The sequence below is a fragment of the Oncorhynchus mykiss genome, chromosome 10 (assembly GCF_057628025.1).
Source record: "Oncorhynchus mykiss isolate SJ-2025 chromosome 10, ASM5762802v1, whole genome shotgun sequence".
NCBI lineage: Eukaryota > Metazoa > Chordata > Actinopteri > Salmoniformes > Salmonidae > Oncorhynchus > Oncorhynchus mykiss.
The window spans coordinates 77760001-77782500 of NC_143031.1; the positions used below are offsets into that span (position 1 = coordinate 77760001).

Sequence of the window (22500 nt, forward strand, 5' to 3'; positions counted from 1 at the left end):
AGAAGTTAGGAGTGGGGCTGATTTGGTCTTTTGTTTTTGATGGTGATGGTAAGGTGTGTGTGTGTGTGTGTGTGTGTGTGTGTGTGTGTGTGTGTGTGTGTGTGTGTGTGTGTGTGTGTGTGTGTGTGTGTTAGTGAATAATGTAGGAGCGTGGCTCACCATGACCATGGCTCCATCTGGAGGAAGTGGGACAGGTCACAACACTCACCGTCTGACACACACACACACACACACACATACACACAGAGAGAGAGCAACCCATTGCCCTGTGTCCCAAAACGTACTTTCTGGGTCACACACACACATTCTAGGAAAAAAACAGTCCTTAAAACCAATCTGTTCATTTAAGGAGAGAGAGGGAGGACAGAGAGACAAAACAGTCCTTAAGACCAATCTGTTCATTTAAGGAGACAGAAGGAGGACAGAGGGATAAAACAGTCCTTATAACCAATCTGTTCATTTAGGGAGACAGAGGGAGGACAGAGAGACAGAGGGAGGACAGAAAGACAGAGGGAGGACAGAGAGACAGAGGGAGGACAGAGAGACAGAGGGATAAAACAGTCCTTAAGACCAAGCTGTTCATTTAAGGAGAGAGAGGGAGGACAGAGAGACAAAACAGTCCTTATAACCAATCTGTTCATTTAGGGAGACAGAGGGAGGACAGAGAGACAGAGGGAGGACAGAGAGACAGAGGGAGGACAGAGAGACAGAGGGAGGACAGAGAGACAGAGGGAGGACAGAGAGACAGAGGGAGAACAGAGAGACAGAGGGAGGACAGAGAGACAAAGGGATAAAACAGTCCTTAAAACCAATCTGTTCATTTAGGGAGACAGAGGGAGGACAGAGAGACATAGGGATAAAAGGAGAATCAAGGCTTGTTCTTTTAGTCATGTGATTGGATGTCCATTGTTCTTTTAGTCATGTGATTGGATGTCTATTGTTCTTTTAGTCATGTGATTGGATGTCTATTGTTCTTTTAGTCATGTGATTGGATGTCTATTGTTCTTTTAGTCATGTGATTGGATGTCTATTGTTCTTTTAGTCATGTGATTGGATGTCCATTGTTCTTTTAGTCATGTGATTGGATGTCCATTGTTCTTTTAGTCATGTGATTGGATGTCTATTGTTCTTTTAGTCATGTGATTGGATGTCCATTGTTCTTTTAGTCATGTGATTGGATGTCTATTGTTCTTTTAGTCATGTGATTGAATGTCTATTGTTCTTTTAGTCATGTGATTGGATGTCCATTGTTCTTTTAGTCATGTGATTGGATGTCTATTGTTCTTTTAGTCATGTGATTGGATGTCTATTGTTCTTTTAGTCATGTGATTGGATGTCTATTGTTCTTTTAGTCATGTGATTGGATGTCTATTGTTCTTTTAGTCATGTGATTGGATGTCCATTGTTCTTTTAGTCATGTGATTGGATGTCCATTGTTCTTTTAGTCATGTGACTGGATGTCTATTGTTCTTTTAGTCATGTGATTGGATGTCCATTGTTCTTTTAGTCATGTGATTGGATGTCCTAGAGAGAGAGTTCTGGTCTTGTTGTTGTCCATGATGTTCTTTAATACATACCACATCAGAACAGGAAGCTGTAGGGATTCCCAACAGGGATGGGACTGCTGATCCTGGGTTTCCCTGATGACATTCGCTGTATGTGAGGTATTACAGCCTGATCCTGTGCTCTAATTGGCACCCTATTCCCGAAAGAGCCCTATGGGCCCTGGTCCAAAGTAGTGCACTATATAGGGAATAGGGTGCCATTTTGTAAAGTATTAAATCGGTGTGTTTTCAGCATGCTGTTGAGGTGACAAGGATAGATTGCATTTTTTGCAGCTTCCATTGTCGTTGTCTGTGTATTATTCAATAAACCACAGGCAGGATATAGAGTCATATATCTTCCCTGGTATTCCCAACTGAGGTAATGGGAGGTGCAGTTCCCGGAGTTTCCCAGATTAAATATGCTATTTGTGAGGTATTCAATTGTAGTATTTTCATCAAGTCGTTGCTTGTGAGGTGATTGGATTTTAAATATTACAGAGGATTACGCTTTCACAGTTTTCATTTCCTACACTCGTTAATTGGATAGTATGTGCTGTCAATCACTACCCTGATCCAATCAGAGCCCTCTGATGGGGAGGTTAGAGCGATCCCATTGGGTTTCTATTCAACCAAAACAAAGCGGTAGGGTGTAACGTAAGGGTAAATACATTGATAATACAACCAAGATAACTGTTGTAGCAGACGGCAGAGAAAGGACTTTGTGTTTACGAGCCTGGTTGTTGAGAATGGACTTACATGGTACGCTGCTGCACAGCTGGGGGAGAGGAGAGATGAGGAGAGAGATATAGAGAGGAGAGATGAGTAAGATAGAGAGAGTGAAGATTGAGACAGGAGCGGGAGATGAAATCACACTAGAGTCTGGACAGGACAGAAGAGGAGAGGAGAGAACAGGACATAAAGCTGAGAGAGAGAGAGCGGGGGAGATATCGCCTGGAGGAGGGGGGGACTGTGGACTGTCATGTCAGGAACACCCTGCTAGCTTCACTCTACTGTTAGTACTGTAGACCTGCATCTCAGAGAGCGGGGGAGATATCGCCTGGGGAGGGGGGGACTGTGGACGGTCATGTCAGGAACACCCTGCTAGCTTCACTCTACTGTTAGTACTGTAGACCTGCATCTCAGAGAGCGGGGGAGATATCGCCTGGAGGAGGGGGGGACTGTGGACGGTCATGTCAGGAACACCCTGCTAGCTTCACTCTACTGTTAGTACTGTAGACCTGCATCTCAGAGAGCGGGGGAGATATCGCCTGGGGGAGGGGGGGACTGTGGACGGTCATGTCAGGAACACCCTGCTAGCTTAACTCTACTGTTAGTACTGTAGACCTGCATCTCAGAGACTCTTCGTCACAGACAGGGTTTCAGATGACCTCCTGCTTTGTGACACAGACAGACAGGGTTTCAGATGACTTCCTGCTTTGTGACACAGACAGGGTTTCAGATGACCTCCTGCTTTGTGACACAGACAGACAGGGTTTCAGATGACTTCCTGCTTTGTGACACAGACAGGGTTTCAGATGACCTCCTGCTTTGTGACACAGACAGACAGGGTTTCAGATGACTTCCTGCTTTGTGACACAGACAGGGTTTCAGATGACCTCCTGCTTTGTGACACAGACAGGGTTTCAGATGACTTCCTGCTTTGTGACACAGACAGACAGGGTTTCAGATGACAGCCTGCTTTGTGACACAGACAGGGTTTCAGATGACTTCCTGCTTTGTGACACAGACAGACAGGGTTTCAGATGACTTCCTGCTTTGTGACACAGACAGGGTTTCAGATGACTTCCTGCTTTGTGACACAGACAGACAGGGTTTCAGATGACTTCCTGCTTTGTGACACAGACAGACAGGGTTTCAGATGACTTCCTGCTTTGTGACACAGACAGACAGGGTTTCAGATGACTTCCTGCTTTGTGACACAGCGGGGTGAATCCTAACTTCTCTTAGTCTTACGTTCATGTCCAGGGGAGTCTAAGTGAGTGGAAGTTAGGTGTTTTGCCAGTATCACTAGACACTGACTACGATGAGCATCTCTAGCTTTAGATTGCATATCTAGTGTATCTCTGAAGGTCTCTCTCATTAAGAGATATAGAGGTGGGATGACCACCGCTGGAAGAGTTCTGTCATTAACATTCCTCCTAGATATTTACATGCAGTGTGTAATTAGTGTGTGTGCTCTGCTTACGAATGAGCTCCTTGTCGCTAGTGTAGCATTGTCATTAACAGACACTCCTATCTGTCATTAAGACAGATTCATATCCACTGATATACTTGATCCTTAGCTGAAGGGAAAGAGTTTTAACTGTCTCCCTCCTCTACCACGTCCAAAACAACTTGTTAGACAGTTCAGTAGCTCCGAGACATTCACTAATGATGTGTATCATTCAGGAGGCTGTAAATAAATAAACATTGAATGCTTATACAAATATAAAGTGTTTTTTCTACAACGTGCTGGAATGTTTGTTCGCGTCTTCACTCGTTTTCATGGTAATGTTTTACTGTCATTTGGTGACGACCACCTGTGTCAAGTTAGATCATGTTACCCTGTATTAGCTTGATGTACCGTGTAGCACTGTTTTAAATACTACCCTGTATTAGCTTGATGTACCGTGTAGCACTGTTTTAAATACTACCCTCTCAGCCCACTAATGCTGAGATTCACCCTCAAGACCAAAGAGAACAACCAAACTTTTCTCCTCTGGCTGATGTTTGGTTTGTAGTCATCCTGTAGAACAGGGGATCAGCTGTCCTCTCTCTTTCGTCTTATCCAACTTCAATGTCCATCCTTCGCTGTCCCCTCTCTTCTTCTCCTCCCTCCTCCTCCCTCCTTCATCGTTCCTGGAAGCCGTTCCGGAACAAACACAGACCAAATGTTACAACGGTGCCCTGCCAAGATGGCCGCCTTCCATCTGAAAACACATTTTAACTGCAAGCGTTTTGATACTCACACCAGAGCCAACATCCCCCTCAGCGGTTTAGTTCTTTAGTTTAGTCATCTGTTAGTTTAGGGATGAATTTATACGAGCCACAGCCAGAACTCCACCGTCTGTATTAGATACGGTAGTCTCCAGAACTCTACAGTCTGTATTAGATACAGTAGTCTCCAAAACTCTACAGTCTGTATTAGATACGGTAGTCTCCAGAACTCTACAGTCTGTATTAGATACGGTAGTCTCCAGAACTCTACAGTCTGTATTAGATACAGTAGTCTCTACAGTCTGTATTAGATACAGTAGTCTCCAAAACTCTACAGTCTGTATTAGATACAGTAGTCTCCAGAACTCTACAGTCTGTATTAGATACGGTAGTCTCCAGAACTCTACAGTCTGTATTAGATACAGTAGTCTCCAGAACTCTACAGTCTGTATTAGATACAGTAGTCTCCAGAACTCTACAGTCTGTATGAGATACAGTAGTCTCTACAGTCTGTATTATATACAGTAGTCTCCAGAACTCTACAGTCTGTATTAGATACGGTAGTCTCTACAGTCTGTATTATATACAGTAGTCTCCAGAACTCTACAGTCTGTACGAGATACGGTAGTCTCCAGAACTCTACAGTCTGTATGAGATACAGTAGTCTCTACAGTCTGTATTATATACAGTAGTCTCCAGAACTCTACAGTCTGTATTAGATACGGTAGTCTCTACAGTCTGTATTATATACAGTAGTCTCCAGAACTCTACAGTCTGTATTAGATACGGTAGTCTCTACAGTCTGTATTATATACAGTAGTCTCCAGAACTCTACAGTCTGTATTAGATACGGTAGTCTCCAGAACTCTACAGTCTGTATGAGATACGGTAGTCTCTACAGTCTGTATTATATACAGTAGTCTCCAGAACTCTACAGTCTGTATTAGATACGGTAGTCTCTACAGTCTGTATTATATACAGTAGTCTCCAGAACTCTACAGTCTGTACGAGATACAGTAGTCTCTACAGTCTGTATTATATACAGTAGTCTCCAGAACTCTACAGTCTGTATTAGATACGGTAGTCTCCAGAACTCTACAGTCTGTACGAGATACAGTAGTCTCTACAGTCTGTATTATATACAGTAGTCTCCAGAACTCTACAGTCTGTATTAGATACGGTAGTCTCTACAGTCTGTATTATATACAGTAGTCTCCAGAACTCTACAGTCTGTATTAGATACGGTAGTCTCTACAGTCTGTATTATATACAGTAGTCTCCAGAACTCTACAGTCTGTACGAGATACAGTAGTCTCCAGAACTCTACAGTTTATATGAGATACAGTAGTCTCTACAGTCTGTATTAGATACAGTAGTCTCTACAGTCTATATGAGATACAGTAGTCTCTACAGTCTGTATTAGATACAGTAGTCTCCAGAACTCTACAGTCTATATTAGATACAGTAGTCTCTACAGTCTGTATTAGATACAGTAGTCTCTACAGTCTATATTAGATACAGTAGTCTCTACAGTCTATATTAGATACAGTAGTCTCTACAGTCTGTATTAGATACAGTAGTCTCCAGAACTCTACAGTCTGTATTATATACGGTAGTCTCCAGAACTCTACAGTCTGTATTAGATAGAGTAGTCTCCAGAACTCCACCGTCTGTATTAGATACAGTAGTCTCCAGAACACTACAGTCTGTATTAGATACAGTAGTCTCCAGAACTCCACCGTCTGTATTATATACGGTAGTCTCTACAGTCTGTATTAGATACAGTAGTCTCCAGAACTATACCGTCTGTATTAGATACAGTAGTCTCCAGAACTCCACCGTCTGTATTAGATACAGTAGTCTCCAGAACTATACAGTCTGTATTAGATACAGTAGTCTCCAGAACTCCACCGTCTGTATTAGATACAGTAGTCTCCAGAACTCTACAGTCTGTATTAGATACAGTAGTCTCCAGAACTCCACCGTCTGTATTAGATACGGTAGTCTCCAGAACTCTACAGTCTGTATTAGATACAGTAGTCTCCAGAACTCTACAGTCTGTATTAGATACAGTAGTCTCTACAGTCTGTATTAGATACAGTAGTCTCCAGAACTCTATAGTCTATATTAGATACGGTAGTCTCTGAATCTCTGAATGATCCAATGTTGACCTAAATGACTAATGATGATAAATACAATCCACCTGTGTGTAATCAAGTCTCCGTATAAATGCACCTGCACTGTGATAGTCTCAGAGGTCCGTTAAAAGCGCAGAGAGCATCATGAAGAACAAGGAACACACCAGGCAGGTCCGAGATACTGTTGTGAAGAAGTTTAAAGCCGGATTTGGATACAAAAATATTTCCCAAGCTTTAAACATCCCAAGGAGCACTGTGCAAGCGATAATATTGAAATGGAAGGAGTATCAGACCACTGCAAATCTACCAAGACCTGGCCGTCCCTCTAAACTTTCAGCTCATACAAGGAGAAGACTGATCAGAGATGCAGCCAAGAGGCCCATGATCACTCTGGATGAACTGCAGAGATCTACAGCTGAGGTGGGAGACTCTGTCCATAGGACAACAATCAGTTGTATATTGCACAAATCTGGCCTTTATGGAAGAGTGGCAAGAAGAAAGTCATTTCTTAAAGATATCCATAAAAAGTGTTTTGTTTAAAGTTTGCCACAAGACACCTGGGAGACACACCAAACATGTGGAAGAAGGTGCTCTGGTCAGATGAAACCAAAATTGAACTTTTTGGCAACAATGCAAAACGTTATGTTTGGCGTAAAAGCAACACAGCTGAACACACCATCCCCACTGTCAAACATGGTGGTGGCAGCATCATGGTTTGGGCCTGCTTTTCTTCAGCAGGGACAGGGAAGATGGTTAAAATTGATGGGAAGATGGATGGAGCCAAATACAGGACCATTCTGGAAGAATGGAGTCTGCAAAAGACCTGAGACTGGGACGGAGATTTGTCTTCCAACAAGACAATGATCCAAAACATAAAGCAAAATCTACAATGGAATGGTTCAAAAATAAACATATCCAGGTGTTAGAATGGCCAAGTCAAAGTCCAGACCTGAATCCAATCGAGAATCTGTGGAAAGAACTGAAAACTGCTGTTCACAAATGCTCTCCATCCAACCTCACTGAGCTCTAGCTGTTTTGCAAGGTGGAATGGGAAAAAATGTCAGTCTCTCGATGTGCAAAACTGATAGAGACATACCCCAAGCGACTTACAGCTGTAATCGCAGCAAAAGGTGGCGCTACAAAGTATTAACTTAAGGGGGCTGAATAATTTTGCACGCCCAATTTTTCAGTTTTTGATTTGTTAAAAAAGTTTGAAATATCCAATAAATGTCGTTCCACTTCATGATTGTGTCCCACTGGTTGTTGATTCTTCACAAAAAAATACAGTTTTATATCTTTATGTTTGAAGCCTGAAATGTGGCAAAAGGTCGCAAAGTTCAAGTGGGCCGAATACTTTCGCAAGGCACTGTATATGAGATACAGTAGTCTCCAGAACTCGTACAGTCTGTATTAGATACAGTAGTCTCTACAGTCTGTATTAGATACAGTAGTCTCCAGAACTCTACAGTCTGTATTAGATACAGTAGTCTCCAGAACTCTACAGTCTGTATTAGATACATTAGTCTCCAGAACTCTACAGTCTGTATTAGATACAGTAGTCTCTACAGTCTGTATTAGATACAGTAGTCTCCAGAACTCTACAGTCTGTATTAGATACAGTAGTCTCCAGAACTCTACAGTCTGTATTAGATACATTAGTCTCTACAGTCTGTATTAGATACAGTAGTCTCCAGAACTCTACAGTCTGTATTAGATAAAGTAGTCTCTACAGTCTATATTAGATACAGTAGTCTCTACAGTCTATATTAGATACAGTAGTCTCTACAGTCTGTATTAGATACAGTAGTCTACAAAACTCTCCAGTCTGTATTAGATACAGTAGTCTCCAGAACTCTACAGTCTGTATTAGATACAGTAGTCTCCAGAACTCTACAGTCTGTATTAGATACATTAGTCTCTACAGTCTGTATTAGATACAGTAGTCTCCAGAACTCTACAGTCTGTATTAGATAAAGTAGTCTCTACAGTCTATATTAGATACAGTAGTCTCTACAGTCTATATTAGATACAGTAGTCTCTACAGTCTGTATTAGATACAGTAGTCTACAAAACTCTCCAGTCTGTATTAGATACAGTAGTCTCCAGAACTCTACAGTCTGTATTAGATACAGTAGTCTCCAGAACTCTACAGTCTGTATTAGATACAGTAGTCTCCAAAACTCTACAGTCTGTATTAGATACAGTAGTCTCCAGAACTATACAGTCTGTATTAGATACAGTAGTCTCCAGAACTCCACCGTCTGTATTAGATACAGTAGTCTCCAGAACTCTACAGTCTGTATTAGATACAGTAGTCTCCAGAACTCCACCGTCTGTATTAGATACGGTAGTCTCCAGAACTCTACAGTCTGTATTAGATACAGTAGTCTCCAGAACTCTACAGTCTGTATTAGATACAGTAGTCTCTACAGTCTGTATTAGATACAGTAGTCTCCAGAACTCTATAGTCTATATTAGATACGGTAGTCTCTGAATCTCTGAATGATCCAATGTTGACCTAAATGACTAATGATGATAAATACAATCCACCTGTGTGTAATCAAGTCTCCGTATAAATGCACCTGCACTGTGATAGTCTCAGAGGTCCGTTAAAAGCGCAGAGAGCATCATGAAGAACAAGGAACACACCAGGCAGGTCCGAGATACTGTTGTGAAGAAGTTTAAAGCCGGATTTGGATACAAAAATATTTCCCAAGCTTTAAACATCCCAAGGAGCACTGTGCAAGCGATAATATTGAAATGGAAGGAGTATCAGACCACTGCAAATCTACCAAGACCTGGCCGTCCCTCTAAACTTTCAGCTCATACAAGGAGAAGACTGATCAGAGATGCAGCCAAGAGGCCCATGATCACTCTGGATGAACTGCAGAGATCTACAGCTGAGGTGGGAGACTCTGTCCATAGGACAACAATCAGTTGTATATTGCACAAATCTGGCCTTTATGGAAGAGTGGCAAGAAGAAAGTCATTTCTTAAAGATATCCATAAAAAGTGTTTTGTTTAAAGTTTGCCACAAGACACCTGGGAGACACACCAAACATGTGGAAGAAGGTGCTCTGGTCAGATGAAACCAAAATTGAACTTTTTGGCAACAATGCAAAACGTTATGTTTGGCGTAAAAGCAACACAGCTGAACACACCATCCCCACTGTCAAACATGGTGGTGGCAGCATCATGGTTTGGGCCTGCTTTTCTTCAGCAGGGACAGGGAAGATGGTTAAAATTGATGGGAAGATGGATGGAGCCAAATACAGGACCATTCTGGAAGAATGGAGTCTGCAAAAGACCTGAGACTGGGACGGAGATTTGTCTTCCAACAAGACAATGATCCAAAACATAAAGCAAAATCTACAATGGAATGGTTCAAAAATAAACATATCCAGGTGTTAGAATGGCCAAGTCAAAGTCCAGACCTGAATCCAATCGAGAATCTGTGGAAAGAACTGAAAACTGCTGTTCACAAATGCTCTCCATCCAACCTCACTGAGCTCTAGCTGTTTTGCAAGGTGGAATGGGAAAAAATGTCAGTCTCTCGATGTGCAAAACTGATAGAGACATACCCCAAGCGACTTACAGCTGTAATCGCAGCAAAAGGTGGCGCTACAAAGTATTAACTTAAGGGGGCTGAATAATTTTGCACGCCCAATTTTTCAGTTTTTGATTTGTTAAAAAAGTTTGAAATATCCAATAAATGTCGTTCCACTTCATGATTGTGTCCCACTGGTTGTTGATTCTTCACAAAAAAATACAGTTTTATATCTTTATGTTTGAAGCCTGAAATGTGGCAAAAGGTCGCAAAGTTCAAGTGGGCCGAATACTTTCGCAAGGCACTGTATATGAGATACAGTAGTCTCCAGAACTCGTACAGTCTGTATTAGATACAGTAGTCTCTACAGTCTGTATTAGATACAGTAGTCTCCAGAACTCTACAGTCTGTATTAGATACAGTAGTCTCCAGAACTCTACAGTCTGTATTAGATACATTAGTCTCCAGAACTCTACAGTCTGTATTAGATACAGTAGTCTCTACAGTCTGTATTAGATACAGTAGTCTCCAGAACTCTACAGTCTGTATTAGATACAGTAGTCTCCAGAACTCTACAGTCTGTATTAGATACATTAGTCTCTACAGTCTGTATTAGATACAGTAGTCTCCAGAACTCTACAGTCTGTATTAGATAAAGTAGTCTCTACAGTCTATATTAGATACAGTAGTCTCTACAGTCTATATTAGATACAGTAGTCTCTACAGTCTGTATTAGATACAGTAGTCTACAAAACTCTCCAGTCTGTATTAGATACAGTAGTCTCCAGAACTCTACAGTCTGTATTAGATACAGTAGTCTCCAGAACTCTACAGTCTGTATTAGATACATTAGTCTCTACAGTCTGTATTAGATACAGTAGTCTCCAGAACTCTACAGTCTGTATTAGATAAAGTAGTCTCTACAGTCTATATTAGATACAGTAGTCTCTACAGTCTATATTAGATACAGTAGTCTCTACAGTCTGTATTAGATACAGTAGTCTACAAAACTCTCCAGTCTGTATTAGATACAGTAGTCTCCAGAACTCTACAGTCTGTATTAGATACAGTAGTCTCCAGAACTCTACAGTCTGTATTAGATACAGTAGTCTCCAAAACTCTACAGTCTGTATTAGATACAGTAGTCTCCAGAACTCTACAGTCTGTATTAGATACGGTAGTCTCTACAGTTTGTATTAGATACGGTAGTCTCTACAGTCTGTATTATATACAGTAGTCTCCAGAACTCTACAGTCTGTATTAGATACGGTAGTCTCCAGAACTCTACAGTCTGTATTAGATATGGTAGTCTCCAGAACTCTACAGTCTGTATGAGATACAGTAGTCTCTACAGTCTGTATTATATACAGTAGTCTCCAGAACTCTACAGTCTGTATTAGATATGGTAGTCTCTACAGTCTGTATTATATACAGTAGTCTCCAGAACTCTACAGTCTGTACGAGATACAGTAGTCTCCAGAACTCTACAGTTTATATGAGATACAGTAGTCTCTACAGTCTGTATTAGATACAGTAGTCTCTACAGTCTATATGAGATACATTAGTCTCTACAGTCTGTATTAGATACAGTAGTCTCCAGAACTCTACAGTCTATATTAGATACAGTAGTCTCTACAGTCTGTATTAGATACAGTAGTCTCTACAGTCTATATTAGATACAGTAGTCTCTACAGTCTGTATTAGATACAGTAGTCTCCAGAACTCTACAGTCTATATTAGATACAGTAGTCTCTACAGTCTATATTAGATACAGTAGTCTCTACAGTCTGTATTAGATACAGAAGTCTACAAAACTCTACAGTCTGTATTAGATACAGTAGTCTCCAGAACTCTACAGTCTGTATTAGATACGGTAGTCTCCAGAACTCCTCAGTCTATATTATTATTCTATACTGTTATTCTAACAGAGATGTATTGAAACACCTCTGCTCTTCACCCAGAGTGGAGTCTTATTCTATCAGAGTTATTCTATCAGAGATATTCAACAGAGATATTCTATCAGAGATATTCTAACAGCGATATTCTATCAGAGACTATTCTATCAGAGATATTCTATCAGAGATATTCTAACAGAGATATTCTAACAGAGATATTCTAACAGAGATATTCTAAACACCTCTCCTCTGCTCTGAAGACATTTCATTTTTCTTTTTCCCCTTCTTTTCTTCTCCAGGATGAGAAGAACCAGGTTCTGATGACCAACGCCTGGCTGCAGCTGGTGAGACTGAATTTCTACCCTTTGTGTGTGTGTGTGTGACTCTAGTTCTGTGTGTCTGACCCTCATTTGCAGTATAATAGCCATTTTGTTTGTTTCCTTTGCTTGTTGAAGCTGGTGTTTGTATCTTGCGGTGGGCGCTATATGATCTCCCTTCCCAACAGATGTCCATGCCCAAGTCCTTGCAATGAGGGAGGGATATGAAATGTTCAATTAAAATCTCACAATTTCTAATGGTTTATAGGTTTTCCCCCCACTGAGACTTGCTGACGTGAACACAGATCAGATAATGGGCTGGAGTTCAGATCTCTGATTGACTTAGCGAGCCAGTGCTGAATGACAAAATGTCCCAGCTGTTTGGCTTCAGGTTTGGAGCAAGAATTTAGCAAGAAGCATTTTGAATTTTAAAACTGCATCCCAAATGACACCCTATTCCCAATATAGGGTAGAGCTCTGGTGGAAAGTAAAGCACTATGTAGGGAACAGGGTGCCATTTTGGGACGTCTCCTACATCTTCTATTATTGTTGGAAACATAGGAGCCCACAGACAGTCCATCAGGTCATACATCAGGGGGATGGGTAACAACATGGGAACATTATCTATCAGATGATAGTGACACATTGGCTGGAGGTTGGATAGAAGGTTACATTTCTCCCGCCCTGCGTCTCCATGGCAATGTCCTTTCAGGGTAGCCTGTAAATGAGGCCACATCTTACAGGAGGCTGGTGGGACGTTAATTGGGGAGGGCGGGCTCTCTCTTCTGCCCCTGAACAGGCAGTTAGGCCGTCATTGTTCCTAGTCATTGAAAATAAGAATTTGTTATTAACTGACTTGCCTAGTTAAATAAAGGTCAAATAAATAAATAAATAAATTCCATTAGCTCCTTTCCAGCCATTATTATGTATTGTCCTCCCCTCAGCATCCTCCTCTGACCACAATCCACTGTCCTGTGTTCTTATCTGACCTGTCAGTTTCCCTCAAGGTGAACAGACTCTGACTGGCTGACAGGGGGTTTTTCATCAATAAATTATGCAAGTGTTGGCCTTAATACAGGAGTCCCTTCTCTGCTAATGGGCCAGGGGAGCTATTTTTTTTTGCAGACGCTTCAGGTCTAGAGTTACATTAACAAAAAAAATGGGGTAATTTAGGTAGTCTTTACAACCTGGAGTAGATGATGCATCCTGCTTTAAACCTTTACTTTGTGGAGTCAGCATTTACAATGTTAGACTAGATTCTCAGTGTTCTATCCCAGAATATATTCTCAGTGTTCTATCCCAGACTAGATTCTCAGTGTTCTATCCCAGAATATATTCTCAGTGTTCTATCCCAGAATAGATTCTCAGTGTTCTATCCCAGAATATATTCTCAGTGTTCTATCCCAGAATATATTCTCAGTGTTCTATCCCAGACTATATTCTCAGTGTTCTATCCCAGAATATATTCTTAGTGTTCTATCCCAGAATATATTCTCAGTGTTCTATCCCAGAATATATTCTCTCAGTGTTCTATCCCAGAATATATTCTCTCAGTGTTCTATCCCAGAATATATTCTCAGTGTTCTATCCCAGAATATATTCTCAGTGTTCTATCCCAGAATATATTCTCAGTGTTCTATCCCAGAATATATTCACAGTGTACTATCCCAGAACATATTCTCAGTGTTCTATCCCAGAATAGATTCTGTGTTCTATCCCAGAATAGATTCTGTGTTCTATCCCAGAATATATTCTCAGTGTTCTATCCCAGAATAGATTCTCAGTGTTCTATCCCAGAATAGATTCTGTGTTCTATCCCAGAATATATTCTCAGTGTTCTATCCCAGAATATATTCACAGTGTTCTATCCCAGAATATATTCACAGTGTTCTATCCCAGAATATATTCTCAGTGTTCTATCCCAGAATAGATTCTGTGTTCTATCCCAGAATAGATTCTCAGTGTTCTACCCGAGAATAGATTCTGTGTTCTATCCCAGAATATATTCTCAGTGTTCTATCCCAGAATATATTCTCAGTGTTCTATCCCAGACTATATTCTCAGTGTTCTATCCCAGAATATATTCTCTCAGTGTTCTATCCCAGAATAGAATCTCAGTGTTCTATCCCAGAATAGATTCTCAGTGTTCTATCCCAGAATATATTCTCAGTGTTCTATCCCAGAATATATTATCAGTGTTCTATCCCAGAATATATTCTCAGGGTTCTATCCCAGAATATATTCTCAGGGTTCTATCCCAGAATATATTCTCAGGGTTCTATCCCAGAATATATTCTCAGGGTTCTATCCCAGAATATATTCTCAGGGTTCTATCCCAGAATATATTCTCAGTGTTCTATTCCAGAATATATTCTCAGGGTTCTATCCCAGAATATATTCTCAGTGTTCTATCCCAGAATATATTATCAGTGTTCTATCCCAGAATATATTCTCAATGTTCTATTCTGGGATGTTACAGTTCCAGGAATGACATTAGCCCTTAATGACATCATCAATTAGAAACATTTAGACTGTTGGACAAACTTTACTCCTCCAATCTATGTTCCTTTTCCAACCTATGTTTAGAGATGTCCTGATGTAGCCTGATGTTCTCTTGATATAAACTGTGTTTAGAGATGTCCTGATGTACCCTAGTGTTCTCTTGATATAAACTGTGTTTAGAGATGTCCTGATGTAGCCTGATGTTCTCTTGATATAAACTGTGTTTAGAGATGTCCTGATGTACCCTAGTGTTCTCTTGATATAAACTGTGTTTAGAGATGTCCTGATGTAGCCTGATGTTCTCTTGATATAAACTGTGTTTAGAGATGTCCTGATGTACCCTAGTGTTCTCTTGATATAAACTGTGTTTAGAGATGTCCTGATGTAGCCTAGTGTTCTCTTGATATAAACTGTGTTTAGAGATGTCCTGATGTAGCCTAATGTTCTCTTGATATAAACTGTGTTTAGAGATGTCCTGATGTAGCCTAGTGTTCTCTTGATATAAACTGTGTTTAGAGATGTCCTGATGTAGCCTGATGTTCTCTTGATATAAACTGTGTTTAGAGATGTCCTGATGTAGCCTAGTGTTCTCTTGATATAAACTGTGTTTAGAGATGTCCTGATGTAGCCTAGTGTTCTCTTGATATAAACTGTGTTTAGAGATGTCCTGATGTAGCCTAGTGTTCTCTTGATATAAACTGTGTTTAGAGATGTCCTGATGTAGCCTAGTGTTCTCTTGATATAAACTGTGTTTAGAGATGTCCTGATGTAGCCTAGTGTTCTCTTGATATAAACTGTGTTTAGAGATGTCCTGATGTAGCCTAGTGTTCTCTTGATATAAACTGTGTTTAGAGATGTCCTGGTGTAGCCTGATGTTATCTTGATATAAACTGTGTTTAGAGATGTCCTGATGTAGCCTGATGTTATCTTGATATAAACTGTGTTTAGAGATGTCCTGATGTAGCCTGATGTTATCTTGATATAAACTGTGTTTAGAGATGTCCTGATGTAGCCTGATGTTCTCTTGATATAAACTGTGTTTAGAGATGTCCTGATGTAGCCTAGTGTTCTCTTGATATAAACTGTGTTTAGAGATGTCCTGGTGTAGCCTGATGTTATCTTGATATAAACTGTGTTTAGAGATGTCCTGATGTAGCCTTGTGTTCTCTTGATATAAACTGTGTTTAGAGATGTCCTGATGTAGCCTAGTGTTATCTTGATATAAACTGTGTTTAGAGATGTCCTGATGTAGCCTAGTGTTCTCTTGATATAAACTGTGTTTAGAGATGTCCTGATGTAGCCTAGTGTTCTCTTGATATAAACTGTGTTTAGAGATGTCCTGATGTAGCCTAGTGTTATCTTGATATAAACTGTGTTTAGAGATGTCCTGATGTAGCCTAGTGTTCTCTTGATATAAACTGTTTTTAGAGATGTCCTGATGAAGCCTAATGTTTCTCTTTGATCTATTTCACCACCACTACAAAGCTTGAACATGAAAGACAGAGAGAGTCAAGGACAGACCTCTCTAGGACTATAAAAGCCATGTTTGTTCAGAGAAGACGACTAGTGGAGAGATTAGCTACATAAATAACACTGTTTGTCAGGGAAGTCTAGAGGAGGTGACACGATGTTGGCATGCCATGAAGTGTACACATACTCGTATAAACACACACACACACACACACACACACACACACACACACACACACACACACACACACACACACACACACACACACACACACACACACACACACACACAAAATAAATGTGCGTGCACGCAGGCAAGCACACACCAATGTTAACGTTTGTGTGTGTTTGTGTGTGTGTGTCCAATGTACCGGCACTGAGTTTCAGTAGCCACATCAGTAGATGGACTCCCTCTGTGTGTTAGGGAACACACCTATGGCAAAAAAAAACATCTGAGGACACACAGACAGTCTCACAGCGCGTTACACAGACAGTCTCACAGCGCGTTACACAGACAGTCTCACAGCGCGTTACACAGACAGTCTCACAGCGCGTTACACAGACAGTCTCACAGCGCGTTACACAGACAGTCTCACAGCGTGTTACACAGACAGTCTCACAGCGCGTTACACAGACAGTCTCACAGCGCGTTACACAGACAGTCTCACAGCGCGTTACACAGACAGTCTCACAGCGCGTTACACAGACAGTCTCACAGCGCGTTACACAGACAGTCGCACAGCGCGTTACACAGACAGTCTCACAGCGCGTTACACAGACAGTCTCACAGTGCGTTACACAGACAGTCTCACAGCGTGTTACACAGACAGTCTCACAGCGTGTTACACAGACAGTCTCACAGCGTGTTACACAGACAGTCTCACAGCGCGTTACACAGACAGTCTCACAGCGCGTTACACAGACAGTCTCACAGCGCGTTACACAGACAGTCTCACAGCGCGTTACACAGACAGTCTCACAGCGCGTTACACAGACAGTCTCACAGCGCGTTACACAGACAGTCTCACAGCGCGTTACACAGACAGTCTCACAGCGCGTTACACAGACAGTCTCACAGCGCGTTACACAGACAGTCTCACAGCGCGTTACACAGACAGTCTCACAGCGCGTTACACAGACAGTCTCACAGCGCGTTACACAGACAGTCTCACAGCGCGTTACACAGACAGTCTCACAGCGCGTTACACAGACAGTCTCACAGCGCGTTACACAGACAGTCTCACAGCGCGTTACACAGACAGTCTCACAGCGCGTTACACAGACAGTCTCACAGCGCGTTACACAGACAGTCTCACAGCGCGTTACACAGACAGTCTCACAGCGCGTTACACAGACATTCTCACAGCGCGTTACACAGACAGTCTCACAGCGCGTTACACAGACAGTCTCACAGCGCGTTACACAGACAGTCTCACAGCGCGTTACACAGACAGTCTCACAGCGCGTTACACAGACAGTCTCACAGCGTGTTACACAGACAGTCTCACAGCGCGTTACACATCATTTAGTTCAGTCATGTGAGGAAAGGATGTGAAATGCACAACGTCTCTTTTGGAGGTACTTTTATGTGCTTCTATACGCTGGAGTTAGCGTGACTCTCGTGGCCTAATAGAGGGATTAGAAGGTTGAGTCACAGCCCAAAACATGACCCAACCTCTTGCCACTGCTGGCCAAGGGCACAGACATAGGGACCACTTATTGGGAGAAAGGATGGCTGTTCTATTTGATTGAAAGTGTTTTGAAGCTAATTACAGAACTGTCAAGTGCCCTAATGTGTTTTACACACCGTACAGAAGGCCTGTGAATGGATCAGTGTATTTGTGAATTGTCAATGTAAAAACTCTCTCTCATCTCCTTCTCTTCTCCATTCTTTCTTTCTTTCTTTCTTTCTTCCTCTCCTCTCCTCTTCTCTCCTCTCCTCTCCTCTCCTCTCCTCTCCTCTCCTCTCCTCTCCTCTCCTCTCCTCTCCTCTCCTCTCCTCTCCTCTCCTCTCCTCTCCTCTCCTCTCCTCTCCTCTCCTCTCCTCTCCTCTCTTCTCCTCTCCTCTCCCTTCTAGCACTGGACAGATACTTACCTCTCCTGGAACCCAGAGAACTTCCCAGGTGTTCAGAACCTTCGTTTCCCCTCCAATCAGATCTGGGTTCCTGATATCCTCCTCTACAACAGGTAGGCCCTCACTGCCACGGTCTCAACCAATAAGCATAGAGCTATGATGTTACTGTAATCTACTGTGTTCTAGTATGGGGGAAAATGGGTCTGGCTAGACAGTGACCGATGTATGTCAGGAGAAGGAGCTGAAGTTGACAAAACAAACTGAGCACAATGTCTGCAGTAGAAGTAAGAAGATGTTTCTGGATTTCAGGGATACAGTATTTTCAACCTAACTTCCATTTCCCCTGAAAAACGGAAGTGGCGCCTCCGCTGAGGTGTCTTTCCCACGTCTGCTACGTTGCAGTAGCAGGCTAGTGGTGTTTAATTTTCTCCTAGGGGAGTTCAATTGATACACATTAGTCCACTAAGTAACCCATTTGTAGACAGACGACTCCCCTGTGGTTTGATTTCACCCTTGGTCAGAGCGTGGACTAATGAAATGACTACGAATTGATTGCCTGCAGGACATAAATAAACCACAATACCCATGAGGCTTTGCATCTGTGGCCCATTGCCATGATGGGTAATATGTAGGAAGGAGCTGGATGACGAAATCAGTGTTTGTGGATTGTCCACTGTACATGGGATAGAATTACCAAGAGATTCCACTTCCACTGACGTTGACATAATATTGTTTTCAAAACAGAATAGGAGACAAAAAAATCTGCCCCCCCCCCCCCCCAGCTAAAACAGTGTATCTACTCATAAATTGATGTTTGTATCCTTCGATTGATTTTACTTGTCTTTTGTTATTTTTTCTTACGTAGTCACCAAACTCCCACAGTGCCTTACAGATGGTGGCGTCAGCCATTTTGTTTTTTCAATGAACCCTGAATCGTAACTCTGCCCCCCCCCCCCCCCTCCCCCGCCTGCTCTCAGTGGTGCCGGACCTAGTTATTAACTGATACAGTTAGTAGATAGACATGGATGTTGTTGGTATGGTAGATTTCATACAATACTGATATAGCATAATGGATAGACCCCCAAATATTATTTTGGTGATATGGTACATTTCAAACAACAGCGTTTTAGTGCTGAAACATTGGCTAGTCGACTGAGGTTGCTGGCTGTCTGACCCGGTACGGGAATCATACTGACGTCTAGGAACATGTCACCTGGCGATTACCGACTGTGACAGGGTAGAAGGAGACAACAATACCCACCGTCTGTTTGAGATGTGTCTAGGGGACAGGATGTGTGCGTGTGTCAAGGGGACAGGATGTGTGCGTGTTTTCGTGCCCTCTTCCGTTGAGCTGTCAGACTGGGTTGGGTTGAAGGAGCCAGCCAGGGAACCTGGGACCTCTGAGGTAGCTGACAGTGTCAAGTTTCAAGGTTTAATGTCACATGCACAAGTACAGTGAAATGCCTTTCTTGCCGCTCTAACCCCAACAATGTAGTATCAATAACAATGTAAACAATAACAATGTAGTAAACAATAACAATGTAGTAAACAATAACAATGTAGTATCAATAACAATGTAGTAATCAATAACAATGTAGTAATCAATAACAATGTAGTAAACAATAACAATGTAGTATCAATAACAATGTAAACAATAACAATGTAGTAAACAATAACAATGTAGTAATCAATAACAATGTAGTAAACAATAACAATGTAGTAAACAATAACAATGTAGTAAACAATAACAATGTAGTAATCAATAACAATGTTGTATCAATAACAATGTAGTAAACAATAACAATGTTGTATCAATAACAATGTAGTAATCAATAACAATGTTGTATCAATAACAATGTAGTAAACAATAACAATGTAAACAATAACAATGTAGTAAACAATAGCAATGTAGTATCAATAACAATGTAAACAATAACAATGTAGTAAACAAACAATGTAGTATCAATAATAATGTAGTAATCAATAACAATGTAGTATCAATAACAATGTAGTATCAATAACAATGTAGTAATCAATAACAATGTAGTAATCAATAACAATGTTGTATCAATAACAATGTAGTAATCAATAACAATGTAGTAATCAATAACAATGTAGTAATCAATAACAATGTAGTATCAATAACAATGTAGTAATCAATAACAATGTAGTAATCAATAACAATGTAGTAATCAATAACAATGTAGTAATCAATAACAATGTTGTATCAATAACAATGTAGTAAACAATAACAATGTAGTAATCAATAACAATGTAGTAATCAATAACAATGTTGTATCAATAACAATGTAGTAATCAATAACAATGTAGTAATCAATAACAATGTAGTAATCAATAACAATGTAGTATCAATAACAATGTAGTAATCAATAACAATGTAGTAATCAATAACAATGTAGTAATCAATAACAATGTAGTAATCAATAACAATGTTGTATCAATAACAATGTAGTAATCAATAACAATGTAGTAATCAATAACAATGTAGTAATCAATAACAATGTTGTATCAATAACAATGTAGTAAACAATAACAATGTAGTAAACAATAACAATGTAGTAAACAATAACAATGTAGTAAACAATAACAATGTAAACAATAACAATGTAGTAAACAATAACAATGTTGTATCAATAACAATGTAGTAAACAATAACAATGTAAACAATAACAATGTAGTAAACAATAGCAATGTAGTATCAATAACAATGTAAACAATAACAATGTAGTAAACAATAGCAATGTAGTATCAATAACAATGTAAACAATAACAATGTAGTAAACAATAACAATGTAGTAAACAATAACAATGTAGTATCAATAACAATGTAGTAAACAATAACAATGTAGTAAACAATAACAATGTAGTAAACAATAACAATGTAGTATCAATAACAATGTAGTATCAATAGCAATGTAGTAAACAATAACAATGTAGTAAACAATAACAATGTAGTATCAATAGCAATGTAGTAAACAATAACAATGTAGTAAACAATAACAATGTAGTAAACAATAACAATGTAGTATCAATAGCAATGTAGTAAACAATAACAAGGGTCAGTTCCAGGGTCAGTAGTTATATACAGGGTCAGTTCCAGGGTCAGTAGTTATATACAGGGTCAGTTCCAGGGTCAGTAGTTATATACAGGGTCAGTTCCAGGGTCAGTAGTTATATACAGGGTCAGTTCCAGTACCATATTAACAATGTGCAGGAACACTGGAATGATGGAGGTAGATATGTATAGTGGTAAGGAGACAGGGATACTGGAGTGATGGAGGTAGATATGTATAGGGTAAGGTGATACTGGAGTGATGGAGGTAGATATGTATAGGGGTAGGGAGACAGGGATACTGGAGTGATGGAGGTAGATATGTATAGGGGTAGGGAGACAGGGATACTGGAGTGATGGAGGTAGATATGTATAGGGTAAGGTGATACTGGAGTGATGGAGGTAGATATGTATAGGGGTAAGGAGACAGGGATACTGGAGTGATGGAGGTAGATATGTATAGGGGTAAGGTTACTAGGCAACAGGATATTAGATAAATAGAGTAGCAGCAGCTTGTATGTGAGTGGATGTGTAGAGTCAGTATAAATGGATGTGCATATTATGTGTGTGTGAGCAAATTATGGTGAGTGTGTGTGTGTGCATAGAGACTGAATGGCAGGGGGTCCTGGATGGCAGGCAGCTCGTCCCCAGTGATGTACTGGACTGTCTGCACCACCCTCTGCACCATGTGATTGAAGGCGGTGTTATTACCATACCAAGCAGTGATGGGCTGTCCTCACCACCCTCTGTAGCACCATGTGATTGAAGGCGGTGCTATTACCATACCAAGCAGTGATGGGCTGTCTGCACCAGCCTCTGTAGCAACATGCGATTGAAGGCGGTGTTATTACCATACCAATCAGTGATGGACTGTCCTCACCACCCTCTGTAGCACCATGCGATTGAAGGCGGTGTTATTACCATACCAATCAGTGATGGGCTGTCCTCACCACCCTCTGTAGCACCATGCGATTGAAGGCGGTGTTATTACCATACCAAGCAG

The 22500-nt window shown here is 40.8% G+C and overlaps 1 protein-coding gene across 1 annotated transcript in view; it reads left to right on the forward strand.

The window, feature by feature from the left end:
* The window catches only part of LOC110497205 (neuronal acetylcholine receptor subunit alpha-7), an 83054-nt gene that overhangs the window by 32632 nt on the left and 27922 nt on the right, over positions 1–22500 (forward strand). The window contains exons 3-4 of the mRNA XM_090188033.1: positions 12361–12405; positions 18428–18537. Coding sequence (XP_090044159.1) covers positions 12361–12405; positions 18428–18537 — 155 coding nt within the window. The remainder of the gene's footprint in view (positions 1–12360; positions 12406–18427; positions 18538–22500) is intronic.